Source organism: Oncorhynchus gorbuscha, linkage group LG09 (assembly GCF_021184085.1).
Source record: "Oncorhynchus gorbuscha isolate QuinsamMale2020 ecotype Even-year linkage group LG09, OgorEven_v1.0, whole genome shotgun sequence".
NCBI lineage: Eukaryota > Metazoa > Chordata > Actinopteri > Salmoniformes > Salmonidae > Oncorhynchus > Oncorhynchus gorbuscha.
The window spans coordinates 84,157,181-84,185,112 of NC_060181.1; the positions used below are offsets into that span (position 1 = coordinate 84,157,181).

General features: G+C 43.1%; 1 protein-coding gene across 1 annotated transcript; it reads left to right on the top strand.

Moving 5' to 3' along the window:
• The first annotated feature begins 201 nt into the window (after positions 1-201).
• LOC124044181 (importin subunit alpha-4-like) lies at positions 202-26,912 on the top strand. The gene is made up of 17 exons (XM_046363698.1): positions 202-392; positions 2,790-2,834; positions 10,507-10,596; positions 12,722-12,751; positions 12,848-12,900; positions 13,207-13,302; positions 13,686-13,771; positions 14,422-14,508; positions 15,487-15,656; positions 15,835-15,879; positions 15,997-16,128; positions 16,524-16,652; positions 16,817-16,921; positions 20,107-20,178; positions 20,401-20,563; positions 20,963-21,057; positions 23,900-26,912. The coding sequence occupies exons 1-17, from the start codon at positions 225-227 to the stop codon at positions 23,993-23,995; spliced, it is 1,662 nt and encodes a 553-aa protein (XP_046219654.1). The 5' UTR covers positions 202-224; the 3' UTR covers positions 23,996-26,912.
• The last annotated feature ends 1,020 nt before the right edge of the window (positions 26,913-27,932 follow it).

Sequence of the window (27,932 nt, forward strand, 5' to 3'; positions counted from 1 at the left end):
CAAAGGCCTCTCTTACTGATGCCTTTATGACACCGTGTACCATGTAGTGAATAGGACAATTTCCTGATGGGAAAATCTTTTTTGGCTAAGCCAAGGTACATGACTTACTGATTTTTTAAATGAATGATATTTAAAAATGAATCATGATGCGAGCCATTGCTAAAACATCCCATCAAAAATAGGATGGCCCGTCACCGAGCTCCTCCCTCATACTACCCATCTGAATGACGTCTAGTCGCCTCTGTGCTCAGCAGTATATTTACCGTGCTCTGCCTTTCACTGGAGATCAAACGCCGGAGAACTCACGAAACAAGCAAGCAGACATGGCAGAAAACGCCGACTTGGATAACCACCGTATCAAGAGCTTCAAAAACAAGGGACGCGATGTCGAGGTGGGATGCCTCGCATTTGGATAGAGCGGGTTACCAGTGATTCGTGTTGGATTTTTACTTTAGACACCGGATATCTTCACCGGCCTTGTCTGACAAGCTTTTGATGAAGCCGTGTTAGTTAGTTAGCTAGCTAGCTTGAAAGCAAAGATTGTAACGTAAACTAGCAATGTGCTCAGCCGGCTTCGCTAACGACGAACTATTACCTAACTGATTACCTAAGAAGCTAACTTAGCTACCACCTGTTTTGAAAGCAGAATATAGTTGACAGCCCAACTGGTCAAATCCAAAGACTGTAGTTAGCAGAAGCATGTATTAGCTACATAGACTCTCTAACTACCTGAACCCTGTTCAGAACTGACAGTAGCTCGATATCTTTTTGGTTTAGTACCCTTGCCTTGTCCAACAATAATGAGCTAGCTAACTGGCCAGCTAAAATAGGCATTTTTGAACGACTGCCTGTGCTGTAAATGATATTCTAGTTAGCTGTTTATATATAAGCCAGTTAGCTCGCTCGGTTAATATGTCGATTGAATTATGTTAGGACTGCATGCTGACGTTAACTTGAATCGGTTTACTTGCTAGTTCCACCACACACCGACTTTTTATCCGCATAACGTTAGGTCGGTATCTTATGGCCGAGCTGTCAATGTTAAACTATGGCATACTGACTTCACGTATTTATATTGGTTAGCTGTGGTATCTTTGACAATAACGCACACACTCTGTTTTATGTCTTTTACAGAGTTATACAAAGATTAATCTTTAAGATATCCCCAGTGTAGGAAGGCTCCCATTGGAATGAGTTTTATAAATGGTAGATGAAGATGGTAGTTGATTTGTCTTTTGGAGCCATCTAAAACCATGGGATGTGGACTAGTCCCATAAGTGGTTGTTTTGAAACCGCAAGCTAACGTTACAAACACATGGCTACTATGATGGACAGGCAGACATTGCAAAGTGCATCACTAGGGCTATTTCTGGCATCCTGGATGTCTAGCTTGGGTTCTCCCAGGAGGTACTACCTGATCTGGGGCCTAGTGGAGGGTCCATGAGGTAGATTAAGCCCTAAGAAGTACTGATCTGGGACCAGAGAGTTGTGTGTTCCCCGCAATGGTTGATTATTGAAACAATTATAGTATTGGGGTGTGCAGTGGGAAAATCATATATTGGGGTTTGGTTGAGGTTAAAGTTTCCCATAGCCACAGATCTAGGATGAGTTTGGTTAACCCAAATCCTGACCTTAACCACTAGGATGATCTGACCCTGCTCCAGCAGAAGGGGCAACTTTGGCCAATTCCTCCCAGTTCAACTGTCTCTCACTAAACAGCCTTATGGGACATCATGTGAGATGCAGCCAGCATTACTTATCAAATATCTGCTTTGCTCTGTAAAGTCGTAAGTATATAGTATATGCCATTTAGCAGACGCTTTTATCCAAAGCGACTTACAGTCATGTGTGCATACATTCTACGTATGGGTGGTCCCGGGGATCGAACCCACTACCCTGGCGTTACAAGCGCCATGCTCTACCAACTGAGCTACAGAAGGACCACATGTTTGGACTTGCTCCGTCAGTGTTGTGGCCTTGGACTTAATTGTTCATCCCAGGTCACTGTATCCAGGGGGCGACACTCACTGTTGACTCAGGACACTGCCTACTGGTCAAGCTATGTTTAGGCTACAGCCTAATATATGTATAAACTAATCATTGTCTTTAATCTGAATCCAGATTAGATGAATCAGATGTGTTAGTGCTTGGCTAGAATAAAAGCCTGCATCGACCCACACTGGCCCTCTGCTGATCTAGTCAGTGCTCACACCGATGCTCTTGACTGGGACACTGTCTGGTTGTTAGAGAGAGGAGAAGGTGTCTCACTCAGGTTCTCTGCACCTCAGCCTCCCTAGACAGGGGTAAGACCAGACCAAGGCTGTGTATGATGTTACTGACCCACGTGACATATGGGGCTATTTAGGATGGCAATATGAACTGCAGCAACAGTCACAAGATCTGAGACCAGCTCACAGCAATGAGTGGTCTACGAACACACCGGTTAGGGCTCAGAATTGCCAGGGACCTCATGATACGATATTATCATGATACTTAAGTGCAGATACGATTCTATTCCGATTCAATGTTTCAAACACATTTCTCACCATATCTCTGCTGCAGAGGGACACGCTCACTAATACTGGTACACAAACACATTGATTAACCTGAACCGTAACCCCATCCAGTGATGTTACTGTTATGCTGTTAGACTATAGTTTACATATTAGTCCCCTCAATTCCTATGTTCTGACCTGAGTCCAGAGAGATGTTGTTATAAATAACTCTCCTTAAAAATGTTTTTATAAATGAAGGATTTTCTTTCTCATATTGCTTTGTTTGTGTTCCAGACTATGAGAAGACATCGAAATGACGTGACAGTGGAACTGAGAAAGGTGAGTGAAGAAGCCTCATTTTAATATTCTTGTTGACGCATGACTTTATAGCGGTGCTTCTACTGCTCCCTATATTTATGTGTCAGTATTCACCTCTCTGCTTACACAGACCTTTAAACAGGCTGTTTCTTTCTCAGACAGGCTGGGTATTCCTCTTTGTCCATACAGAATGATCCCCTTCTCTATTGAGGCACTAACCCCAGTCTAACACTCTGTCTCCAACCATGACCTTTCACCTCTCTGGATTTACCTCTGACCCATGTAAACTGCCTCCTCACCGTGACCTCATAGGTATCTTTGTTTGACCTACTGCAGTCATATGCTGCAGGTAGAAATTGCTCTTGGGCACAGATCTAGGATCAGTTTATCCTCCCTAGATCCCAACCAAAATTCGGAAAAAAGCCAAACTGACTGTAAAAGCAATTTAACCCTACTTCCAGTAGGGCTGGGAATTGCCAGGGACCTAACGATACGATATTATCACGATACAATATGTATTTAGATTCTCATGTTTACATATGTATTGATTCCATACTGTGATTTTATTGATATTCGATGTTGTGAACATATTGCTCACCATATGTCTGCTGCAGAGTGATGAGAGGGAGCCACGAGTCATGGAAATAAAAGTGCCCCCCCCCCCATCACTAACTCCCAGGACCAGGGATCTCATGGGAATCCCAGTTTGGATGGAGCCCTTGACCACAACTGACCCCTGAAACTGTTTGGCCAATTGTTATTTACCTCAGTCATTCAGCAACTCCCTCTACACCCTTCACCTTGATCTGCAGACCTGTGTACTTTTTCTGTATACTCTACTATCAGACTTAGTGATGATCTCTAACAGACTACATCCTAGTGATTAACAGAGATTTAAAAGTATATTCAGATATAATCTATGCTTGGTGTGCTTGTCTGCTAAAAGGTGCTACATGGTCAATCTGATGCCTGTGTTGGCCTTGCAGCATTTACAGTGATACAGCCTCTGCAGAAGTCAGGCCATTCATACACTACATGACCAAAAGTAAAGTATGTGGACACCTGTATGTGGACACCTGCTCTTTGAACATCTCATTCCAAAATCACAGGTATTAGTATGGAGTTTGTCCCCCCCCTTTGCTGCTATAACAGCCTCTACTCTTCTGGGAAGGCTTTCCACTAGATGTTGGAGCATTGCTGCAGGGACATCAGCCACAAGTATTAGTGAGGTCGAGCACAGATGTTGTGCGATTAGGCCTGGCTCACAGTCGGTGTTCCAATTCATCCCAAAGGTATTCGATGTGATTGAGGTCAGGGCTCTGTGCAGACCAGTCAAGTTCTTCCACACTGATCTCAACAAACCATTTCATGCTGAAACAGGAAAGGGCCTTCCCCAAACTGTTGCCACAAAGTTGGAAGCACAGAATCGTCTAGAATGTCATTGTATGCTGTAGCATTAAGATTTCCCTTCACTGGAACTAAGGAGCTTAGCCCTAACCATGGAAAACAGCCCCAGACCATTGTTCCTCCTCCACCAAACTTTACAGTTGGCACTATGCATTCGGGTAGGTAAACGCTCTCCTGGCATCCGCCAAACCCAAATTCTTCCATCAGACTGCCAGATGGTGAAGTGTGATTCATCACTCCAGATAACGTGTTTCCACTGCTCCAGAGTCCAATGGCGGTGATCGATACACCGCTCCGCCCGATGCTTGGTATTGCACTTGGTGATCTTAGGCTTGTGTGCAGCTGCTCGGCCATGGAAACCCATTTCATGAAGCTTCCGATGAACAGTTCTTGTGCTGACGTTGCTTCCAGAGGCAGTTTGGAACTCAGTAGTCAGTGTTACAACAGAGGACAGACAATTTTTACCCGCTTCAGCACTCTGCGGTCCTGTTCTGAGCTTGTGTGGCCTACCACTTAGAGGCTGAGCCATTGTTGCTCCTAGACGTTTCCAATTCACAATAACAACACTTACAGTTGACCGAGACAGCTCTAGCAGGGCAGAAATTTGACAAACTGACTTGTTGGAAAGGTAGCATCCTATAACACTGCCACATTGAAAGTCACTGAGCTCTTCAGTAAAGCCGTTCTACTACCAATGTTTGTCTATGGAGGTTGCTTGGCTCTGTGCACGATTTTTATATACCTGTCAGCAACGGGTGTGGCTGAAGTAGCCCAATCCACTAAGGGGTGTTCACATACTTTTGTATATACAGTACCAGTCAAAAGTTTGGACACCTACTCATTGAAGGGTTTTTCTTTATCTTTACTATTTGTAGAATGGAATAATAGTGAAGACGTCATCTGATGCAGCACTTCATCACTCTCCTTCTTGGTCAAATAGCCCTTACACAGCCTGGAAGTGTTTTGGGTCATTGTCCTGTTGAGAAATAAATGATAGTCCCACTAAGCTCAAACCACATGGGATGGTGTATTGCTGCAGAATGCTGTGGTAGCCATGCTGGGTAAGTGTGCCTTGCATTCTAAATAAATCACCTACAGTGTCACCAGTGATCTGTAGTGATTTTTATATATTCTATAAATACTGATTTTATTTATCACACCACTTCCTCCATGCTTCACGATGGGAACCACGCATGCAGAGATCATCCGTTCACCTACTCTGCATCTCACAAAGACACGGCAGATGGAACCAAAAATGTCACATTTGGACTCATCAGATCAAAGAACAGACATCCACCGGTCTAATGTCCATTGCTCATGTTTCTTGACCCAAGCAAGTCTCTTCTTCAAATTGGTGTCCTTTAGTAGTGGTTTCTTTTCAGCAATTTGACCACGAAGGCCTGATTCATGCAGTCTCCTCTGAACAGTTGATGTTGAGATGTGTCTGTTACTTGAACTATGAAGCATTTATTTGGCCTGCAATCTTGGGTGCAGTTAACTCTAATGAACTGCAGCGGAGGTAATTCTGTATCCTCTTCTGTGGCTGTCCTCATGAGAGCCAGTTTCATCATAGCGCTCAATGGTTTTTGTGACTGCACTTGAAGAAACTTTCAATGTTCTGCACTTGAAGAATCTTGTATTAAAGTAATGATGGACTGTCATTTCTCTTTGCTTATTTGAGCTGTTCTTGCCATAATATGGACTTGGTCTTTTACCAAATAGGGCAATCTTCTTGTCACAACACCACTGATTGGCTCAAACACATTCATTTGTGGAATTTCTTTATTTATTTTATCAAGGCATACCTGTTAATTGAATTGCATTCCAGGTGACTACCTCATGAAGATGGTTGAGAGAATGCCAAGAGTGTGCAAAGCTGTCATCAAAGCAAAGGGTGGCTACTTTGAAGAATCTCAAATATAAAATATATTTTGTTTTGGTTACTCCATGATTCCATATGTGTTTTTTCATAGTTTTGATGTCTTCACTATTCTTCCATGTAGAAACAAATTAAGAAAACCCCTTGAATGGGTAGGTGTGTCCACTTTTGACTGGTACTGTCTATAGTGAACTTGCGTTTTGCAGTGCAGAGCTGTTGTGAAGGAAGTTCTCAAGGAAGTGAGATTGTTTATACAGGACCTCCCCGCCCCCACCTACCCGTCTACCAATCATGCCATTGCGGAGCTATACGGTACCCTCCGCAGTTGTTTAAACATTTGGTACAGAGCTTGATTTGGCCTCCGCGTGCCTCCAGAGGCTGCAGAATTGCGTCACACCCTCTTTTTACGGAGCTTCCAACCACATTTTCAGATCAAGCAAAGATTGGCTTAAATCTGAATCCTTTAATATACAGGTTGTACTCTGTTGGATACAATACAACAAATTAGTTTGGTAGTCATGCAGCTGCTCTGTTTACACCTTTGTAAAGAGCCAGAGACTGAAGGGTGGCTCTGACCCCCTCCTGTGATACGTAGCTATCTCTCACTCATATGTCTAACAATCCGCTACTCTCATGTTGACTCTGATCTCTCTGACGCAAAAGAGTACCCTGTTCATGGCTTTGAATCTTACTTCCTCCCCCCTACTATCGTCCTCTGCTAGACCCCCCCCCCCCCCTCCGGGCTTTGACACACTCTTAACTCTCCTTCCGCTTCCTGTTTTTTTTTCTCAGACGCTAAAACAACCCCCCTCGTCAAGGCTTTTGAGTCTGTCACTCACTCTTTTTACTTCATGATGCTGATTGAGATTTGCTGAGTCACTTGGTTGAGGAAGAGAAACTGGGAAGTTACCACGGAGTCAGAGAGTGAGACATAGCTGGTGATGGCGGGTGAGGGAGAATAGGGTTTGTTGGTGCTGCCTGACGTAGCAGAGAGCAGCACAGGGCTGGTTAGTCGCCAGCAGTGACGCACGGCCCGGCACTGCAGCACACACTGGAATGTAGGCCAAGGGAATATCCCTCCTACCCCTGACTCGCATGCTGAGCATGTATGTGTGTGCGTGCGTGTCTTTCACACTCTTTTCAACACCAGTGTGTGTGTGTGTGTGTGTCTTTCATACTCTTTTCAACACCAGTGTGTGTGTGTGTGTCTTTCATACTCTTTTCAACACCAGTGTGTGTGTGTGTCTTTCATACTCTTTTCAACACCAGTGTGTGTGTGTGTGTGTGTGTGTGTCTTTCATACTCTTTTCAACACCAGTGTGTGTGTGTGTCTTTCATACTCTTTTCAACACCAGTGTGTGTGTGTGTCTTTCATACTCTTTTCAACACCAGTGTGTGTGTGTGTCTTTCATACTCTTTTCAACACCAGTGTGTGTGTGTGTCTTTCATACTCTTTTCAACACCAGTGTGTGTGTGTGTCTTTCATACTCTTTTCAACACCAGTGTGTGTGTGTGTCTTTCATACTCTTTTCAACACCAGTGTGTGTGTGTGTCTTTCATACTCTTTTCAACACCAGTGTGTGTGTGTGTGTCTTTCATACTCTTTTCAACACCAGTGTGTGTGTGTGTGTCTTTCATACTCTTTTCAACACCAGTGTGTGTGTGTGTCTTTCATACTCTTTTCAACACCAGTGTGTGTGTGTGTCTTTCATACTCTTTTCAACACCAGTGTGTGTGTGTGTGTGTGTGTGTGTGTGTGTGTCTTTCATACTCTTTTCAACACCAGTGTGTGTGTCTTTCATACTCTTTTCAACACCAGTGTGTGTGTGTGTCTTTCATACTCTTTTCAACACCAGTGTGTCTGTATACTCATTTTTGTTGCGTGTGCATTTGTCTGTGTGTTTCACTGTACCTTACAGTTGGGTGTGTTTCACTGTACCTTACAGTTGGTGTGTGTGTCACTGTACCCTAGGAGCCTTACAGTTGGTGTGTGTCTCTTAGTGCTTTTTAATGTTGGTTCGATTATCAAAAAATATATATATATTGATTTTCAGTTAGGATTTTTTTAAACATTTTAAATGCGCTATGCATCATGTGGGTTGAATGCCCTAACACAGTCCCAATGAGGGTAGTGACTGCCCATTACTGGTTATCACTTACCTGTCATTTATTCACTTTACTTTAATAAAATATTGTAATAAAAATTGTGTATATTGCATTTGACTATTTAATTCTAAGTCATCTCTACAGTGCTGCTGTCTGACAATCACCTTTCTAGTTCTTCAAAGTAAATAAGGCTTACTTTTATGACTGCTGAACACCAATCATCAATCATTTAGATAAATTTATTTTCGAGGTAAAGATATCTCGCGACGCAGCTCTCTTCCTCTCGATCACATGTTCTTCTCTCTCTGTTTGCCCCACTAAAATACCATGGCTGCATAAAATAAGTAAATCATTGAACCGACATGTTACAGAGCCTAAATGCTCTATATATACAAAAGTATGTGGACACCTTAAAATGCGTAGATTCAACTGTTTTAGCCACACCCGTTGCTGACAGGTGTATAAAATTGAGCACACGGTCATGCAATCTCCTTAGACAAACATTGTTAGTAGAATGGCCTGACTGAAGAGCTCTGCAATAACGGCTCAGCCGCGAAGTGGTAGACCGCACAAGCTCAAAGAACTGGACCGGTGTAGCGCGTAAACTGTCCGTCCTCGGTTTCAACACTCACTACAGAGTTCCAAACTGCCTCTGGAAGCAACATCACCACAAAAACTGTTCTTTGGGTGCTTCATGAAATGGGTTTGCATGGCTGAGCAGTCGCATACATACCTAAGATCACCATGCACCAATGCCAAGCGTCGGCTGGAGTGGTATAAAGCTCGCCGCCATTGGAGCAGTGGAAAAGCGTTCTCTGGAGTGATTAATCACGCTTCACCATCTGGCAGTCCAACGGACGAATCTGGGGTTGACTGATGCCAGGAGAATACTACCTGCCTCAATGCATAGGGCCAACTGTACAGTTTGGTGGAGGAATAATGGCCTGGAGCGGTTTTTCATGCTTCTGGCTAGGCCCCTTAGTTCCAGTGAAGGAAAATCTTAACGCTACAGCATACAATGACATTCTAGGTGATTCTGTGCTTCCAACTTTGTGGCAACAGTTTGGGGAAGATCCTTTCCTGTTTCAGTAGAACTCCCCTGTGCACAAAGCCAGGTCCATACAGAAATGTTTTTTCGGTGTGTAAGAACTTGACTGGCCTGCAGAGAGCCCCGACCTCAAATTGCCTGCCCTCTCTAATGCTCTTGTGGCTGAATGGAAACAAGTCCCCTCAGCAATGTTCCAACATCTAGGGGAAAGTATTCCCAGGAGAGTGGAGGCTGTTATAGAAGCAAAGGGAGGACCAACTCGATGGTTTTGGAATGAGTTGTTCAACGAGTAGAGGAAGTTCAGGAGTTAATATGTGCTTAATAATTCACATAAGTTGCATGGACTCACTCTGTTTTGTATAATAGTGTTTACCTTGATTTTTAAATGACTACCTCATCTCTGTACCCCACACAGTGAGTGAATTATAAGCACAGATTCAACAACAAAGAACAGGGAGTTTTTCCAATGGTTCGCAAAGAAGGCCACCTATTGGTAGATGTCTTAAAGACATTGAATCTCATTGAGCATGGTGCAGTTATTAATTACACTTTGCATGGTGTACCAATACACCCTGTAACTAGAAAATCCAGGCGCCCTTCCTAACTCAGTTGGAGGAAAGGAAGGGAACTGCTCTGGGATTTCACCATGGCTGTGATAGAACTGAGGATGGATCAACAACATTGTCGTTAATCCACAATATTAACCTAAATGACACTGTGAAAAGGAAGCCTGCACAGAATAAACAGATTCCACAACTGCTCAATGTGACTCTAATGTGTGTTGACTCAGAGGATTGAATACTGATCTAAACAAGATGCAGTGTATTTAGTGTGTTATAAAAATATAATCCACTTTGACATTCTAGTATTTTGTGTAGATAGTTGACGACAATAAAATAACATCCATTTTAATCTCACTTTGTAACACAAGATGTGGAAAAGGTCAATGGGTGTGATTACCTTCTAAAGGCACTGTATCTAAAGTTGAGTAATCTTATAGAGGACATCCCCATAGCGACACAGGGTTTGTACTTTGTCCCCAACTGTACCCCAGATGTCTCTGGGCAGACAGACTCCGGTCCCAGAGATGACGCACATCCTAGGGATGCGAGGGTCAGCTGTTTTTTTTTTTACCGATATCCAGCTTCCACTTAAGTATTGGTGGTGTAGAAGTTAGTGTTGCTACTCTGTCATATATTCAGTATTCATCAATGTGTTGGTTTATTCTTTAATCTCTCCCTCTCTTCCGTCAGAACAAACGAGACAAGCATCTACTGAAGAAGAGGAACGTCCCACAGGAGGACAGTCTTGAGGACTCCGACATAGACTCTGACTCCAAAGGGGTGTGTGTGATGTCACTTTAGCGACCCATTTGCTATTGCGCTGGGCTGGCTATCTCTAAGACAGGAGACTTGTTACAGATTGAAATGTACTGCCTAGACTATCTGTCAGGTAGGACCAGCCGGACAGACGTGGCCAACCCTCCTGGAGATCGGTTGTGTTGTGTTTGTGCTATACAATCCATTTCTATGTGTGACATTGTAATCTAGACATGGGTCTTAAACCCCCTGGTCTCTCTATGGTTTGTATGATGTACAGTGCATCGAAAGTATTCAGTCCTTCCCCTTCCACATTTTTGTTAAGTTACAGCATTATTCTAAAATGGATTTTAAAATAAATCCTCATTAATATACACACAATTCCTCATAATGACAGTGAAAACAGGTTTTTAGACATTTTTTGAAATGTATTACAAATTAACATCTTTCAGACCCTTTGCTATGAGAGTTGAAATTGAACTTAGGTGCATCCTGTTTCCATTGATCATCCTTGAGATGATTCTACAACTTGATTGGAGTCCACCTGTGGTCAGTTCAATTGATTGGACATGATTTGGAAAGGCACACGTGTCTATATAAGGTCCCACTGTTGACAGTGCATCTCAGAGCATAAACCAAGCCATGAGGTTGAAGGAATTGTCCGTAGAGCTCCGAGACAGTATTGTGTCGAGGCACAGATCTGGGGAAGGTTACCGAAAAAATGTTTGACGGCCCCCAAGAACACAGTGGCCTCTATCATTCTTAAATGGAAGAAGTTTACAAACATCAACTTTTCCTAAAGCTGGCCACCCGGCCAAACTGAGCAATCGGGAGAGAAGGGCCTTGGTCAGAGAGGTGACCAAGAACCTATTGGTCACTCTGGCAGAGCTCAAGAGTTCCTCTGGTGATCAGAGAACCTTCCGGAAGGACAACCATCTCTGCAGCACTCAACCAATCAGGTCTTTATGGTAGAATGGCCAGATGGAAGTCACTCCTCAGTAAAAGTCATGACAGCCCGGTTGGATTTTGCCAAAAGGCACCTAAAGACTCAGATCGTGAGAAACAAGATTCTCTGGTCTGATGAAACCATAATTCAACTCTTTGGCCTGAATGCCAAGCGTCAAGTCTCGAGAGAACCTGGCACCATCCCTATGGTGAAGCATGGTGATGGCAGCATCATATGCTGTGGGGATGTTTTTCAGCAGCAGGGACTGGTAGACTAGTCAGAATCGGGCAAATAATGAGCAAAGGAAAGTACAGAGATCCTTGACGAAAAACTGCTCCAGAGCACTCAGGACCTCAGACTGGGGTGAAGATTCACCTTCCAACAGGACAACAATGCAAGCACACAGCCAAGACAACGCAGGAGTGGCTTCGGGACAAGTCTCTGAATGTCCTTGAGTGGCCCAGCCAGAGCCCAGACTTGAACCCGATCGAACATCTCTGGAGAGACTTGAAAATAACCGTGCAGCAACGCTCCCCATCCAACCTGACAGAGCCTGAGAGGATCTGCAGAGAAGTATTTGGGGAGTTTCTCCCATTCATTTGCCAAGCTTGTAGCATCATACCCAAGAAGAGTCCAGGCTGTATACGCTGCCAAAGGTGCTTCCACAAAGTACTGAGTAAAGGGTCTGAATACTTCTGGAAATGTGATATTTCAGGTTACTTAAAAAAATTAAACTTGGTTTTGCTTTGTCATTATGTATGTAGATTGAGAACAATAAAAATATATATTCCACAAAAATGTCAATTTTAGAATAAGGCTGTAATGTAACAAAATGTGGAAAAAGTCAAGGGCTCTGAATACTTTTCGACTGCACTGTATGGGGATCCACAGGGGGATGTAAGGGTAAAGAGGAGCTTTTTACCCTGCTGACTGGAGACCTGACACTAAGCTAATGAAATGAGGAATAGGCCCTGGTCTGGCTTGGTTTAGCTGCTACAAGGTGAAGTGTAGTGATAGGCTAGCATGACATTCTCAGCCTGTGAGCTCACACAGCCTCAACGGGCCGGTCAACACAGGGAAAACAGACAGCACTGTGTCTCCTCAGAATGATCTGTTAAATGGATGTTTATGTGAATTGTATCCCCTCCCCCCATGTTGTTGCTCTGTAACCTGGTACTGATGTTGTCCCTTCTGTCTTTACAGCAAAACGTCACACTAGAAGTTATGTTACAGGTCAGCCTCAACTTCATGTACACACACGTCTACTTGTTAACTAAAAGACATCCTCTGAGTGTGGTGCTGTAACGTGTGTTCTCTGTCCCGCTGAAGAATGCCACCAGTGATAACGCTGTGGTCCAGCTCAGTGCCGTACAGGCTGCCAGGTAAATGTGTGTGTGTACAACTTTTACTATACTTGTGAGTATCCAACGTCTTCACAAGAATAATAAACCAACTACAATTCTGAGAAGTGAGGACATTTTGCCGGTCCTCACTGGTAAACTGTCTAGTTTTAGGTTTAGGGGTTAAGTTTTATTGTTAGAATTAGGTTGAGGGTTAGGGAAAATAGAATTTTCTCAAGTAGAGTAAGACGTGTGATCACCTTGTCCTTCTCTCTGCTTTGTATCTCTCAAACCCTGTTTTCTTTTCCATGACTCAAACATAACACTTCCTGTTTTTGTGTCTGTCAGAAAACTCCTCTCCAGTGACAGAAACCCTCCCATTGATGACTTGATAAAGTCTGGCATCCTGCCCATCCTAGTCAAATGTCTGGAGAGAGACGACAAGTGAGTCTGCTGCTGCCTCAGACCAATGTCCTCTCTTTGACTGTCTCTACTAATGCACTGTTGGGACATTTACTGGGAGGTAATCCTGTAGTCTGACAGGATTAATGTCTAGGAGATATGATGCAGATAAGTTGTGTGTCAGGCACAGGAGAGTCCCTGGGCCCATTTATCTTTTAGCCAACCCAAACCAAATATTTCCCCATTCCCAGGACCTTGTGTTCAGGACAACACACACAGGACCTTGTGGTCAGGAATGGAGACACACCCAGGACAATGTGTGTGTGTGTGTGTGTGTGGGGGGGGGGTTAGGATGAAGATGGGTTGATATTAATGGAAGGCCTCTCATTCTGTCTCTCACTCTTTCCCTCCTTTCTCTGCGCTAGTCCGTCTCTCCAGTTCGAGGCAGCCTGGGCCCTGACCAACATAGCGTCTGGTACTTCACAACAGACCCAGGCTGTGGTCAAATCCAGTAAGTTCAGCAGCTCACTCTGCCCTGCTCTTATTCTGACTGTCTGTCTGGGCTCCGTCTCTCTGCCCTGCTCTTATTCTGACTGTCTGTCTGGGCTCCGTCTCTCTGCCCTGCTCTTATTCTGACTGTCTGTCTGGGCTCCGTCTCTCTGCCCTGCTCTTATTCTGACTGTCTGTCTGGGCTCCGTCTCTCTGCCCTGCTCTTATTCTGACTGTCTGTCTGGGCTCCGTCTCTCTGCCCTGCTCTTATTCTGACTGTCTGTCTGGGCTCCGTCTGCCCTGCTCTTATTCTGACTGTCTGTCTGGGCTCCGGCTCTCTTATTCTGACTGTCTCTGGGCCCGTCTCTCTGCCCTGCTCTTATTCTGACTGTCTGTCTGGGCTCCGTCTCTCTGCCCGGCTCTTATTCTGACTGTCTGTCTGGGCTCCGTCTCTCTGCCCGGCTCTTATTCTGACTGTCTGTCTTGGCTCCGTCTCTCTGCCCTGCTCTTATTCTGACTGTCTGTCTGGGCTCCGTCTCTCTGCCCTGCTCTTATTCTGACTGTCTGTCTGGGCTCCGTCTCTCTGCCCGGCTTCACTAATGCTTCTGTTATGTTATCGTTGTGTGTGAAATTGTGATATGTCAATACCTAACTCTCTGTGTGTACGAACAGATGCTGTTCCCCTGTTCCTGCGACTGCTCCACTCTCTCCATCAGAATGTGTGTGAACAGGCTGTTTGGGCACTAGGCAACATCATAGGTGAGTAAAGATACTGACATGCTGACTACAGTGGTCACGCGCATGTTCGTTTTGGTCCAATCACACCAGATGACAACACACAGGTTGAGATATCAAAACTAACTCTGAACCAACTGTTATTTTTGCAACAGGTTGAAACACATGAAACATTCATGGACATTTAGCTAGCTACCTTGCTGTTGCGAGCTAATTTGTCCTGTGATATAAACATTTGAGTTGTTATTTTACCTGAAATGCACAAAGTCTTTGTAGAATTCTTACCCATTTTTGAGTCACACAATAGTGTGTTCTCTACTCTGACAATTAATCCACAGATACGTTTCTAGTAATCTCTCCTCCAGTAGTCTGTACTTTATATCGCTGTTGGCAACCAATTTTAAGGTGCATTACCACCGCCGACTGGATTGTGGACCTCAGTTCATCTTCCAGTCACCCATGTGGGTATATGCTCCTAAAAACCAATGAGGAGCTGGTGGAGGTGGGACTTGCAGCACGTCCAGCGTCAAATGGAACCAAGTTATATTTTAGTGCCTAGCTACGCAGATGCTCGTAAACTCACAAAAGCAGTTTGGATGAAATGATTGAATAACGTATGTGTACATTTATTTTGCCCTGCGAACGTAAGGAGTGGTGTGGCCAGCATGTCAGCGAAATGACGTTGCCACGAGCAGCACCGCAGATATTGTGACTTTGCTTTCACACAGTCACAGGGTTCACGTCACGCTGTTCACAACGTAGTAGCCTGGGCACCAAAACAGTGGAGAACTTGCGCCGCAACGTTCTGTTGCTTCAACGTTCTGTTGCTTCAACGTTCTGTTGCTTCAACGTTCTGTTGAGGAAACTGACTTACTTTCTGCATCCACTTCATATTGCTGTGTCTTCATTTAACTTCATTGTATTTGTCATAGCTCACTACCTAACCAGGAAAAACGCGGTGCCCAAATGATGACCCCCTGACCTGTGATGCTTCTCCCCCAGGCGACGGGCCACAGTGCAGAGATTATGTCATCTCCCTGGGTGTGGTCAAGCCCCTGCTGTCCTTCATTAACCCCTCCATACCCATCTCCTTCCTCCGCAACGTCACCTGGGTCATCGTAAACCTCTGTCGCAACAAGGAGCCACCGCCCCCCATGGAGACAGTACAGGAGGTATGTACATGTGGGTACCGTGTGTGAGCAGTGTTATCGTGAGTCTCTCCAGCCAGTCAGCCAAATGACTCATCACTAGGAGGAATGTTTAGAGACATACCTTACATGACCACATTTCTAGTCGGCTTTTCACACCATCTTTTCCTCTCTCTACCTCAAACTGTTTTCTCTTTTCCAGATTGTTCCAGCTCTGTGTGTTCTTCTATACCACACAGATATAAATGTAAGTATGGAAGTGTATTTTCATTACCCCTAAATGGTACAATTCGCATACCATAATTTTGACATCAGCAGCCCCATTAAAACAACGCTTATTGGACTCTTTGACATACTTTTGTAGATCCTGGTGGACACGGTGTGGGCTCTGTCCTATCTGACGGATGGTGGGAACGAGCAGATTCAGATGGTGATAGACTCTGGCGTAGTCCCCTTCCTTGTTCCTCTGCTCAGCCACCAGGAGGTCAAAGTTCAGGTAAGATGGCTCAACAGGGACACCATAGAATTGGGAACAATTACCATGGTAACTGAACATTCAGACTTAGACCCAAACACACTGGTATAGATGGTGTGCTTATAAAATGAATCATTGATTAGCAGATGTTATTGCATGTGACCAAAAAACGTTTATTTTAAATCAACAAGTATTAAAACCTTGGCTTTACTGATCATGAGGGCTAGGTGTACTTTAGTAAAACTGCAGCCATATGTTGAAGAAACTCCTAGCTTTCCTTACAACATACAGATCAGTGATCATTTCAAGGAAGGGAGGAAACGATGCGTTTTTATAAGTAATAAATCAGGGTGTGTTGTCTTTTCTGACGCGCTGACATTGTGGGTGTTGACCTGCTGTGTTGTCACTTCCTGCAGACTGCTACGCTGAGGGCAGTAGGCAACATTGTGACGGGGACAGACGAGCAGACTCAGATGGTTCTCAACTGTGACGTCCTCTCCCACTTCCCCAACCTGCTCACACACCCCAAAGAGAAGATCAACAAGGTAGAGCACACACACACTCCCCGAGAGGGAACGGGAACAGGGAGGGGAGAAGCCAATGTCCATGATTAGCAGGCCAACAGGAAATTGTTTGGTTTGACTGTGTGAGATTGGACTGTTAATAGGAAGTGTTGTGGCATAACTGTCTGTGATTGGTTTGTCTACAGGAAGCAGTGTGGTTCTTGTCCAATATCACGGCTGGGAACCAGCAGCAGGTTCAGGCTGTGATCGACGCAGGACTCATCCCCTTGATTATCCACCAACTGGCCAAGGTGAGAAATCTGTGGTGTGCGTCTGTCAGTAGCGTAGCCAGAATGTGTTATTTGGCCCCCAAAAAACTTCCTGCAATTCTACACATTTTGCCATGAAGTACTTGCGCCTTTTCTAAAATGTTTATTAAATCAGTTTTGCTTCTAAATTCAGTTGTATTTAAGCAACATCAACAAGTCTCTTGTTTGCGCCAGCCCAATAATGTCTGCATATCATGTGTGGCATCTGTAATCAGCCAGCTGTACCCAATTCCAGCCACCACTCACCTGCTTCTCTCTGTCCGCTCTTCCTGCATCACTTTTTAAAATATAATTTATCTATGTTGGCGGGGGGGATGCAGACCCTGGTCAGTCTTCTGTTACATTTGATACATTGGAGCAGCTTGCAGAGTGAGAAAAGTTGATACATTGTATAATTTCATCCCTGGTATAACCAAGAGTACAGGCCAGTCTGATAGGCTTTGCAAATTCACCGTCACGCAGAGAGGAAACCCCGATTCACAAGAGGCATGTCTGCAGCTTTACAGGAAAGAAAACGTCTCTATCTCAAACGGTTAAAAATATCACCCATATTACTGGAGATACCTTTTGTTCTTTCTGCGCGATGTCGCGTGCATTTGATATAATTTCACACACCATGTCGAGGGCCGTTTTTAAACAGAGGGAGTCTTAACTGAAGAGTAAAGGTGGTTTCATGACAATGACATTCAAATCATTATGCACATGTAGTCATTCCTCCAGCCACATCATAGGTAGGCCTTTCCAGTATTCTATTATACGGTGAACAATGTGAACTTTAAATGAAATATGTTTTATTGGGGTGAACAGGATGCTAGGCCGCTGAAGTTTCCCCCGTGGTATCATGATACTTGTCCTGGCATTGTGACAACACCATTCTCATGCTGTTCTACACATTTTGCAATGAGGCTGAGAGAATTTTGCATTTTTAAAGCTAATTAAAGCTAACAAAGCATTTTTTTTTATGATCCCCATTAGCTGTTGCAAAAGCAGCAACTACTCTTCCTGGGGTCCACACAAAACATGACATAATACAGAACGTCAATAGATAAGAGCAGCTCAAGGACAGAACTAAATCCATGTTTTTTAAAGGCACACGTAGCCTACATATAAATGCATGCATACATACATACTATCTAGGTCTGATAGGGGAGAGGCGTTGTGCTGTGAGGTGTTGCTTTATGTTTAAAACAAATCAGATTTGCTGTTTATTTGAGAAATATGAGATGGAAGTTCTTTGCAATAAGGGCTCTATATAATACTGTACACTTTCTTGAATTTGTTCTGGGTTTGGGGACTGTGAAAAGACCCCTGGTGGCATGTCTGGTGGGATAAGTGTGTGTGTCAGAGTTGTGTGTAAGTTGACTATGCAAACAATTTGGGATTTTCAATATAGTTTCTTATGAAAACAGGTGATGCAGTCAGTCTCTCCTCAACTCTTAGCCAAGAGAGACTGGCAGCATAGTATTTATATCAGCCCTCTGATTACAATGAAGAGCAAAACGTGCTGCTGTTCTGGGCCAGCTGCAGCTTAACTAGGTCTGTCCTTGCAGCACTGGACCATACGACTGGACAATAATCAAGATTAGACCAAACTAGAGCCTGCAGGACTTGCTTTGTGGAGTGTGGTGTCAAAAAAGCAGAGCATCTCTTTATTACAGCTAGACCTCTCCCCATCTTTACCACCATTAAATCTATGTTTTGACCATCACAGTTTACAATCTAAGGTAACACCAAGTAATTTAGTCTCCTCAACTTGTTCAACAGCCACACCATTCATTCATGACCAGATTCATCTGAGGTCTAGAATTTAGGGAATGATTTGTACCAAATACAGTGCTCTTAGTCGTAATGTTCAGGACCAGTTTCTTACTGACTGATCAATGCACTGGATTGTGACCTGACTTGTTTACTAAATAGAGGAGGCAGTGGCATGGTGTATTGGGGTGTGGCTTTCAGTTAGTTATTTTTGTCCACCCATTCCATGAGTGAAGGTCATGCCAGTTCACTGCTTGCTATGAATTCTATCTGATGGTGTTTGCATGTTTAGGTAAAAATACAAATAATGTCCCGTTTGCAGAGGTGGGTAGAGTACTAAAAATCGAAGTAAAAGTACTGTTACTTACAGTAGATTGTGATTTACTCAAGTAAACGTAGCCTTCTTAAACTACTCAAGTAAGAGTAAAACACGTTTTTTTTAAAGGGGGTGGTGGAAGGGTTCATTTGAAAAAGTTTCCGGTCACAACTTTTTCAGTACTTGTTACATATTTTGTGTGGTAATTCTTTTTTACACCTAACTGACGCCAAGAAGAACAACAACTTAGTGCAATTTATTTGACATAAATGTATTGTTTAAGCCTGCCAGCACCATCTTGTGGACACCAGGAAAAGTGGAGACTGTGTTAGCAGCAGCTAACGGGATCCTAATAAAAATGCTAAATTGCAGATGTCCTCCAGCACAGGTCGTCTCCAATGAAGACTGACATTTAAGAAAATCTGTAGACTGTACAATTTATTCAAAGTTTTAATATCTATCAATGTGCTCAATTTCATAAAAAGGTAAATGGTACTCGAGACATCTGAATAATTTCAATAGCATTCATGAGAGAAATATTTCATATTACAAGTACATGTGATGGTGAATGCGTACTAAACATTTTACTCTGAGTGTGATGTTACATGTTTAACTCAGAATTAAATGTTAAGGAGGATCAGGTAAGTGTTGCAACAATCCATATAGAAATGTCACTAGTCTAGTATGCAAATCAGACTCATTTCAGCGTGAGATTAAACATCGAGGTTTGTAGTCAGGTAATAAATTAACAGTGCAGATCTCAATTGCCACAGTAAACTCAATCATATTTTTCTTGCCAAGGTAGGATTTACCCTCTTCCGAACCTCTCCACTTTGAAGGATATTTTATTGGCTGGCTAGGCATTTCTCCTTCCCCTCAGTTGTGCCACTGCAAACAAAACTGGACATGTTACTACCTACCTCTGCCTGTTTGGAACACTGTCTAGTAGAGATGATAAAACAGGATGTATCTGACTGGGTGGTCCTGGCTCCCCCGTGCCTACATGGCTGGTGTCTGTGAGCCTGAGAGAGATGATCTTCCTGTCATTGCTGTGTAGTCATATGTTACGTAGTGCTGACAACCCGTGTGTCGCCAGGGGGACTTTGGGACTCAGAAGGAGGCAGCGTGGACCATCAGCAACCTCACCATCAGTGGCCGGAAAGACCAGGTGAGTCTGTCACACACATTGCAACCTCTATCAGATAGACTATTGACTTAGACATGGACAGGTATGGGGCTGCATTGTCATGCCAGGGCCTCTAGAGCTGAAGTGTTCAGACCAGTGAGTTTATGAACTAATCTAATGCCAGTGACTGAACCTGCTTACACAATCATACGTGTCAGTAGTGATTTGTCAGCATTGCTTACTGCTGTCTTGGTGTTTGTGTAGGTGGAGTACTTGGTGCAGCAGAATGTAGTCCCTCCTTTCTGCAGCCTGCTTTCAGTGAAGGACTCCCAGGTGGTCCAGGTACTCCTAGACGGCCTCAAGAACGTCCTCATCATGGCCGGGGACGAGGCCAGCACCATCACTGAGATCATAGAGGAGTGTGGAGGTGTGTGCCTGCATATTCTCATGATGGCTAGAGGAGGTACTGTGTGCCTGCATATTCTCATGATGGCTGGAGGAGGTACTGTGTGCCTGCATATTCTCATGATGGCTAGAGGGGGTACTGTGTGCCTGCATATTCTCATGATGGCTGGAGGAGGTACTGTGTGCCTGCATATTCTCATGATGGCTGGAGGAGGTACTGTGTGCCTGCATATTCTCATGATGGCTGGAGGAGGTACTGTGTGCCTGCATATTCTCATGATGGCTAGAGGGGGTACGGTGTGCCTGCATATTCTCATGATGGCTGGAGGAGGTACTGTGTGCCTGCATATTCTCATGATGGCTGGAGGAGGTACTGTGTGTCTGAAGTCAATTGTTGCTTTCTGATCTGCATTCCGCTCAGGTCTGGAGAAGATTGAGAATCTACAGCAACATGAGAATGAGGACATCTACAAACTAGCCTTCGAGATTATTGACCAGTACTTCTCAGGCGACGACGTGAGTTGTAAATCACACACACAGTCCAGGGCTTCTGTTGGTAAAATGTAGCACCAGACATTTGACCTGCAGCATTTTCATTAACCAACCCATATGCATTAGGTGCGTAACCTGATTAGGGCGTCCACCCACGGTGCTCAGAAATACAAATCACATTTTGATTAAGGTAATTCATCTTCACAGAACATGCAACTGCGTGCATCCTTCTTACTAAATTCCGATGCAAACTTTGAAGATGTTAGAATAACTGTCCACATGAACTTTTCCTCAGACAACAAGACCAGTAACGAACAGCAAAATCACTAGCCTGTCAATCTACTATGCACCATAGTAGAAAAGTTGACCTATTCTATTGGTCAGCTTGTCGTTCTCTACGAGAAATAAATAGCCTTTTCTAAACAGACTCTGGGACAGTTGTGGGACGATAGATCACAAATTCATACAACAAGTAGGTGTAGTGACTATCATTAATCTGATGACTGTGTTTAAACTATGTTTAATTGTTACTCAATTGAAATTAATCATGTAACAATTAACTCATTAGACATTTGGTGCACCACGGTAAAAGTTGTTTAGCGAGTTGCTATCTCCCGACTTTAAACTCTAAAGATATACAGACATCTCTTACATCAATAACAGTCGATTATTAATGTATTATTATTACCTCGTATCATTGATAACATCCCTATCTAATGAATATTGTTCCGAAGTTCATTCTTTGGCCGTTTTAGAGGGTTTTTTTGCCAGCAAAAAGTCTCTCTGAAACTCCCTTTGTTAGTCTTCCAATACTGCAGGGCAAGAGGGTTTCTGCAAACTATTTATGACCAGCTGTTAAGTCATAAAACCACTAGATGTTGTGAAATTGCTGTGGGGACTTGCTTCTATTCAGCCACGCGCATTCGTGAGGTCGGGCAATGATGTTTAGCGATTCGACCTGGCTCGCGTTCTGCGTTTCAATTCATCCCAAAGTTGTTTTATGGGGTTGAGGTCAGTACTCTGTGCAGGCCAGTCAAGTTCTTCCACACTGATCTCGACAAACCGTTTCCATATGGACCTTGCTTTGTGCAGAGGGGTGTTGTCACGCTAAAACAGGAAAGGACCTTCCACAAAGTTGAAAGCACAGATTTGTCTAGAATGTCATTGTATGCTGTAATGTTAATAAGATTTCCCTTCACTGGAACTAAGGGTCCTAGCCTGAACCATGAAAAACAGCCCCAGACCATTAATCCTGAAACCGAGGACAGACATTTCTACGCGCTTCGCCGCCTGCCTACCGTTGCTAATCCACATGAATGGGAAGCTTCGTTTACCAGTTGAATTATACTGAACAAAAATATAAACACATCCAGAAATTAACATTTTACTGAGCTACAGTTTCATATAAGGAAATAAATTGATTAGGCTCAAATCTATGGATTTCACATGACAGGGAATACAGATATGCATCTGTGGTCACAGATATGGTATCTGGTGTAATCCCCATTTGCTGCATGCAGCGCGACACCTCAACCTTTGTATTGAGTTGATCAGGGTGTTGACTGTGGCCTGTTCCAATCCTCTTCAAGTTGCTGGATATTGGTGAGAACTGGACCACGCTGTAACACATGATCCAGAGCATACCAAACATGATAAATTGTATGGCTTATGGTTAAGAAATGAATATTAAGTTATCTGGCAACGGCTCTGGTGGACATGCCAATTGCACGCTCCCTCAAAACGAGACATCTGTGGCATTGTGTGAGACGACTGCACATTTTAGTGGCCCGAGCGCAAGGTGCACCTGTGTTATCATGCTTCTTGATGTGCCAAACCTGTCAGGTGGATGGATTATCTTGGCAAAGAAGAAATGCTCACCAAAATGGATATAAACAAATTTGTGAGAAACCAGATTTATGTGCATATGGAATATTTCTGGGATCTTTTATTTCAGCTTATGAAACATGGGACCAATACTTTACATGTTGCATTTATATTTTTGTTCAGTGTAAAAATTGTAGTTCTTTTTAATTGTGGCCATCCAACTGTTTTTAAGATGTGATTGGAATTTAGAATTGCTGCGCAATGATTGAACTTGTCGTGGAAATTCTACACCAGGGACAAAGTCAAACTTAAAGGAATCTTTGTTTTGTTAATTGGAGAGGTTCCAACCAACTCAATGCACCAAGTATACATGTTGATTAGGAGCTCCTCCGGGGCAGTCCCGTTAGATCTCTTTTATATACAGACAAGTTATATTTGCATGATTTAGCTTATTCATAATTCATCATTAACGTTTGCGTCATTCATGTGACAGACCAATACCTCACAAGGCTTCTTCTCTCTAAGCTGAATTGCAGATACTGCCAAATTGCAGATTCTGATAGTGAGGATTTGTTGAGTCACTTGCATGAACACAGAAAACGGTTATTAGAAAAGTACAAACACAGAACACAGAAATTCATAAATAGAAAAGCACCAACATAAAATGTTCCATCACAAGCTCTTTGAAGAGCTGTAGCAGCAGCCCTCTTGCTGTCTGACAGAGTTCCCCCTCAAACTAGCCTCACACGTGCTGTGCCCGTGTGATAAATATTAGGACACACAACGACTAACACAAATACACACGTGCCAATTTAATCCCACTAAATTTAGCAAATTAACCTAGATTGATTTTTAAGCATGACCAGTCAAATGTATTCCCATAAATGAATAGGCTAAAAAGCATTGTTTCGCAATGGAATTCTACCTTTTCTCCTGGACAATTGGTCGGCACCCATGTTTATTTATCTTCCTTTACCAGCTAACAGAAACGCTGACACACACACATCCCTCACCATTCCTCTTCTTTGTCTCTCGTTCTTAGATTGATGAGGATCCTAGTTTGATTCCTGAAGCCACCCAAGGAGGGACATTCAACTTTGACCCCGCTTCCAGCCTGCAGAAGGATTTCAAGTTCTAGGAGCCAGCTTCACTAGTACTGTCTAACCAACCCCAGACATTCATCCATCTATCTCTCCTCCTATCTGGCAACCTAATACAGAAGGATTGAACCAACCTACTACCATCACTATTACTCCAACATGGCAACCCACCTTGCGATTGAAGGATTCACCCACCAACTCCACAATACGCCACCTCTGCACTGAAAGGTTACTTAAAACTACCACCTGCCACCACAACCTGGCAACCCAATACAATCGGGTCCAGGTAATTAATCCAGCACCAGTACAATCTGGCCACCCGTGTGCGGAGAATCTCAGGCAATCTTAGCAAATGCTTTGAAATGTCACGTGAAAATCACAAAGGAAGAAAAAAGCCTTTTGAGGCAATATTTTTGAATTGCCAAATGTCACAACTACACACACGCACAAAAACACACCGTTGAAGACACTTGGGAATAGTTTCTTTGCATATTTGTTTTAGAAAACAATATCACAATACTGCGGTATCGGAAAGGATACTGTAGTTTCTTTGCGGTTTATTTTTGTGCTTCACCTCTGGATTGTCCCCTGGTCGTGGACCTTCGCTCGCTCTCCCTCTCCCTTGATGTCCGAGTGCCCCCAATTAAAGATGTTTACCTCAGAGCGAAACCATGAACAGGCATGGACCCTGTCCTCGTCCCCAAAGTCCTAGGACAGGAAGAGGCGGGATTTAGGCACAGAGGTTTTTAGGCAGACTGAGACATTTTGACTCACTTTATTTTATTTTTTTGCTTTTGACTTCTTGAATCATGCGTTATGGATTTTTATTTATAAAAAATACATGTAATTAAAAAATATATAATGCTGCAAAACTGGTTCGTATAAGTATATAATTGTTTTGCAATTTTGCTCTAATTCAGGGGAGAGCAAAATAAAAAAAAATCAGGTTGGAGGAAAATCAGAGAATGGTAGCGGACTAGGGCCCAAAAGCTAATTTTAACATGGGCAACTCCATTTAAGACTTTCACCATTTTAAAGACTTCTTATGGGTTAAGGAAGGCTCACATAATTCCATCTAGGTCATCAGCCAATGAATTCTACTCTTGAGTAAACATTCCATAACTGCAGGTGGCAGCCAACCTTGGCTTAATACCTGTTCAAACAACACACCACAGGTGGCAGTATGCACCCTTTTAGTTTGTTTACAAACTCATAGAAATATTAGAAAATGTACTACTTCAAAATGGAGATGGCCTCAATGGCGCTGCCCATTCTCTCACAGATGCCATAATGGGACCGGTACAATGATGCAATGTCCACGAGGAAAACACTGTAGCCCTGTTTCTGTAGCAGGATATGAAATCCTGCTGCAGAAGTGATGTCACTTCCTGTGGAGAGCAGGTAGTGGTGGCATAGGTCTCGCAGACATTGCTTGCATTAACTAATGGTTGTGTGCCACGTCATTGACTGAAAGATTGCTGTAACATATGAGTTGGTTAGCTGATATGTAAAATACCTATCCAGACTTTGTAAGATCTGGAATGCATCAGAAACACCTGGTCAGAGGAACATACCCACTGTTGGGAACGCCAACAAAGAGTTGACTGAACTAAAACAAACCTATATTTGACAACAACAACAAAGTATTTCCTCATTCTTTAAAAAAATTGGTTATATTTTATGTTGAAATAGAAAAGATTGCAAGGTTGGTATTTTTCTGGTCCAGGTATAGAAAATCACTGAAGCCTCTAGTGGCTAAAGGTCCTATTATAATGAGCAGAGCCATTGAGGGCTTGCACAATTTTAATGTAGTCAACTGGGTGGAACTTCCAACTTCATTGTCTAAGCCCTCCTGGTGACCCTGTTCGAGTAATGTCCAACTGGGTCATCAGGAGGGATCAGCCATTTTTGAAGAGACAATTGACTACTTTAAAAAAAATGGAGATTGCCTCAATTGCCCCCCCCCCCCCGGCCGCCGCCGTCCAGGAGTCCCCTATCTCTGGGTCTGGTATGTGGAGCCTCCAGGTTTACTATTTTTACTTGTAGATTTTCTTCTGTCTTATGCACATGTCTGAGTATTATTTTTTTCACTCTTCCTGTGGAAAGAAGACCGGACTAACAGAGGATAGAACATGACCTCTGACCTATACAAAACTTTATTTTTTTTTTTTTAAATGAGGTCACTGTTCATAAGCTTCCTGAATGTGTATCTCTCTTAAACTCGTCTCTTGAGAATATATAAATATATATTTCCATAAAGCCTGTACAAAGCTGCTGCAGCTGAACAGTCATTGTTGAAACGGACTCACTCTGCAGAACGATAACATTGGCTACTTGTCAAAGACTGACGGGGAGGTTGTTCCGTTAACGTTTTTCATTTAAAAAAAAAAAAGTAAATTCCTAATGGGTTGTGATGACATGCTGAGGAGCCTGATACAGTTATGTCTGTCTGTAGGGACAGACTGTGTCTTTGTACCGTCCAAGAGCAAGTCCCAGTTTGTTTCCTGGATCTAGGAAGTGTGAGGGCTAACGCTAACACAAACCCCTGGTCCCTTGTCTGGACTTATGTTCCTCTGTTATGGCCCATTCAAACAGCGCACAAAAAAATCCAGGAAGGATTTATAAGGAGTGGGTTTGGAATAGGGGTTTTCAAAGCAGCCCAGGCTTGTTTATTACTGATGAACTAAACCCTAGAGGGTGTCGTGAACTATCCCTAGATGGACTGAGCCACTTTCAAGAATTACAATGTCTTTGTCTTGTATCAGAAAACGATACAAGCTTATGTTTGTTGCAAGATTTTTACTTGCCAGAGAAAAGTTGTTTTTAAATAATTTAATAAAACGTCAGTGTTTTGGCCTTAGTTTCATTTCTACATTTTAGAGAAGAATTCACTTTTAAGGTGGCTTGCTGATGCTTTCAACTCTTGTGCACATTAAAGACGCGAGTGGAAATTCATTGTGCCTTTTTTGTTTTTAATTTCTACGAAACAAAAACAATTCTCAACGACAAATGTACTAATGAAAAAAGAAACAAAATGCTAGAAGCTGTTGGAGCATCCAGAATGGGAGATGTTCTTATGGTGTCTCATATTGCTGGAGTCTGCCACTAGAATAGTCAATGCTGTGCTTTGCTGAATAGAGCGATTTGTTCTACTCCTATTTTGTTGTTTGATAATTGTAACCCATTTTGACACATCACCTATAACTACAGTGTCTCAGAAAGCATTCATACCTGTTTCAAAATGGATTAAATCAACAACATTCTCACCCATCTACACACAATACCCTGTAATGACCAAGACAAGGAAATACTATAACTAATTTACAGAAATATTCACACCCCTGAGTGGATATGTTAGAAACACCTTTGGCAGCGGTTACAGCTGAGAGTTACAGCTGTGAGTCTTTCTGGGTAAATCTCTGAAGAGATTTGCATACCTGGGAAGTGTGACATTTGCCCATTTATGCTTTTAAAAATGGTTAATTCTGTCATTGTTTGTTGATCATAGCTAGACAGCCATTTTCAAGTCTTGCCATAGATGTTCTAGCTGATATAAGTCAACTGTAAGTAGGTCACTCAGGAACATTCAATGTTGTCTTGGTAAGTTACTGCAGTGTATATTTGGCCTTGTTTTAGGTTATTGTCCTGCTGACTGGTGAATGTGTCTCCGTATCAGCTGTAAAGCAGACCGTGATGTTGGATTTGCCCCAAACACAACTTTTATTATCGAAATGAAGTTAATTTCTTTGCCACATTTTTCACAGTTTTACTTTAGTGTCTTATTGCAAACAGAATGCATGTTTTGGAATATTTTTATTCTGTAGAAGCCTTCTCATTTTCACTGTCATTTAGGTTAGTATTGTGGAGTAACTACGGTGTTGTGGATCCATCCTCAGTGTTCTCCTATCACAGCCATTCAACTGTGTTTTATAGTCCCCATTGGCCTCATGGTGAAATCCCTGAGTGGTGTCCTTC

Bases quoted from the DNA above. Each gene is read 5' to 3' on its own strand.
- LOC124044181 (XM_046363698.1), top strand. From the start codon at position 225: ATGACGTCTAGTCGCCTCTGTGCTCAGCAGTATATTTACCGTGCTCTG. The intron at 10,597-12,721 runs GTGTGTGTGATG...CTGTCTTTACAG, and splicing joins TAGACTCTGACTCCAAAGGG to CAAAACGTCACACTAGAAGT. The intron at 16,653-16,816 runs GTAGAGCACACA...GTTTGTCTACAG, and splicing joins CCAAAGAGAAGATCAACAAG to GAAGCAGTGTGGTTCTTGTC.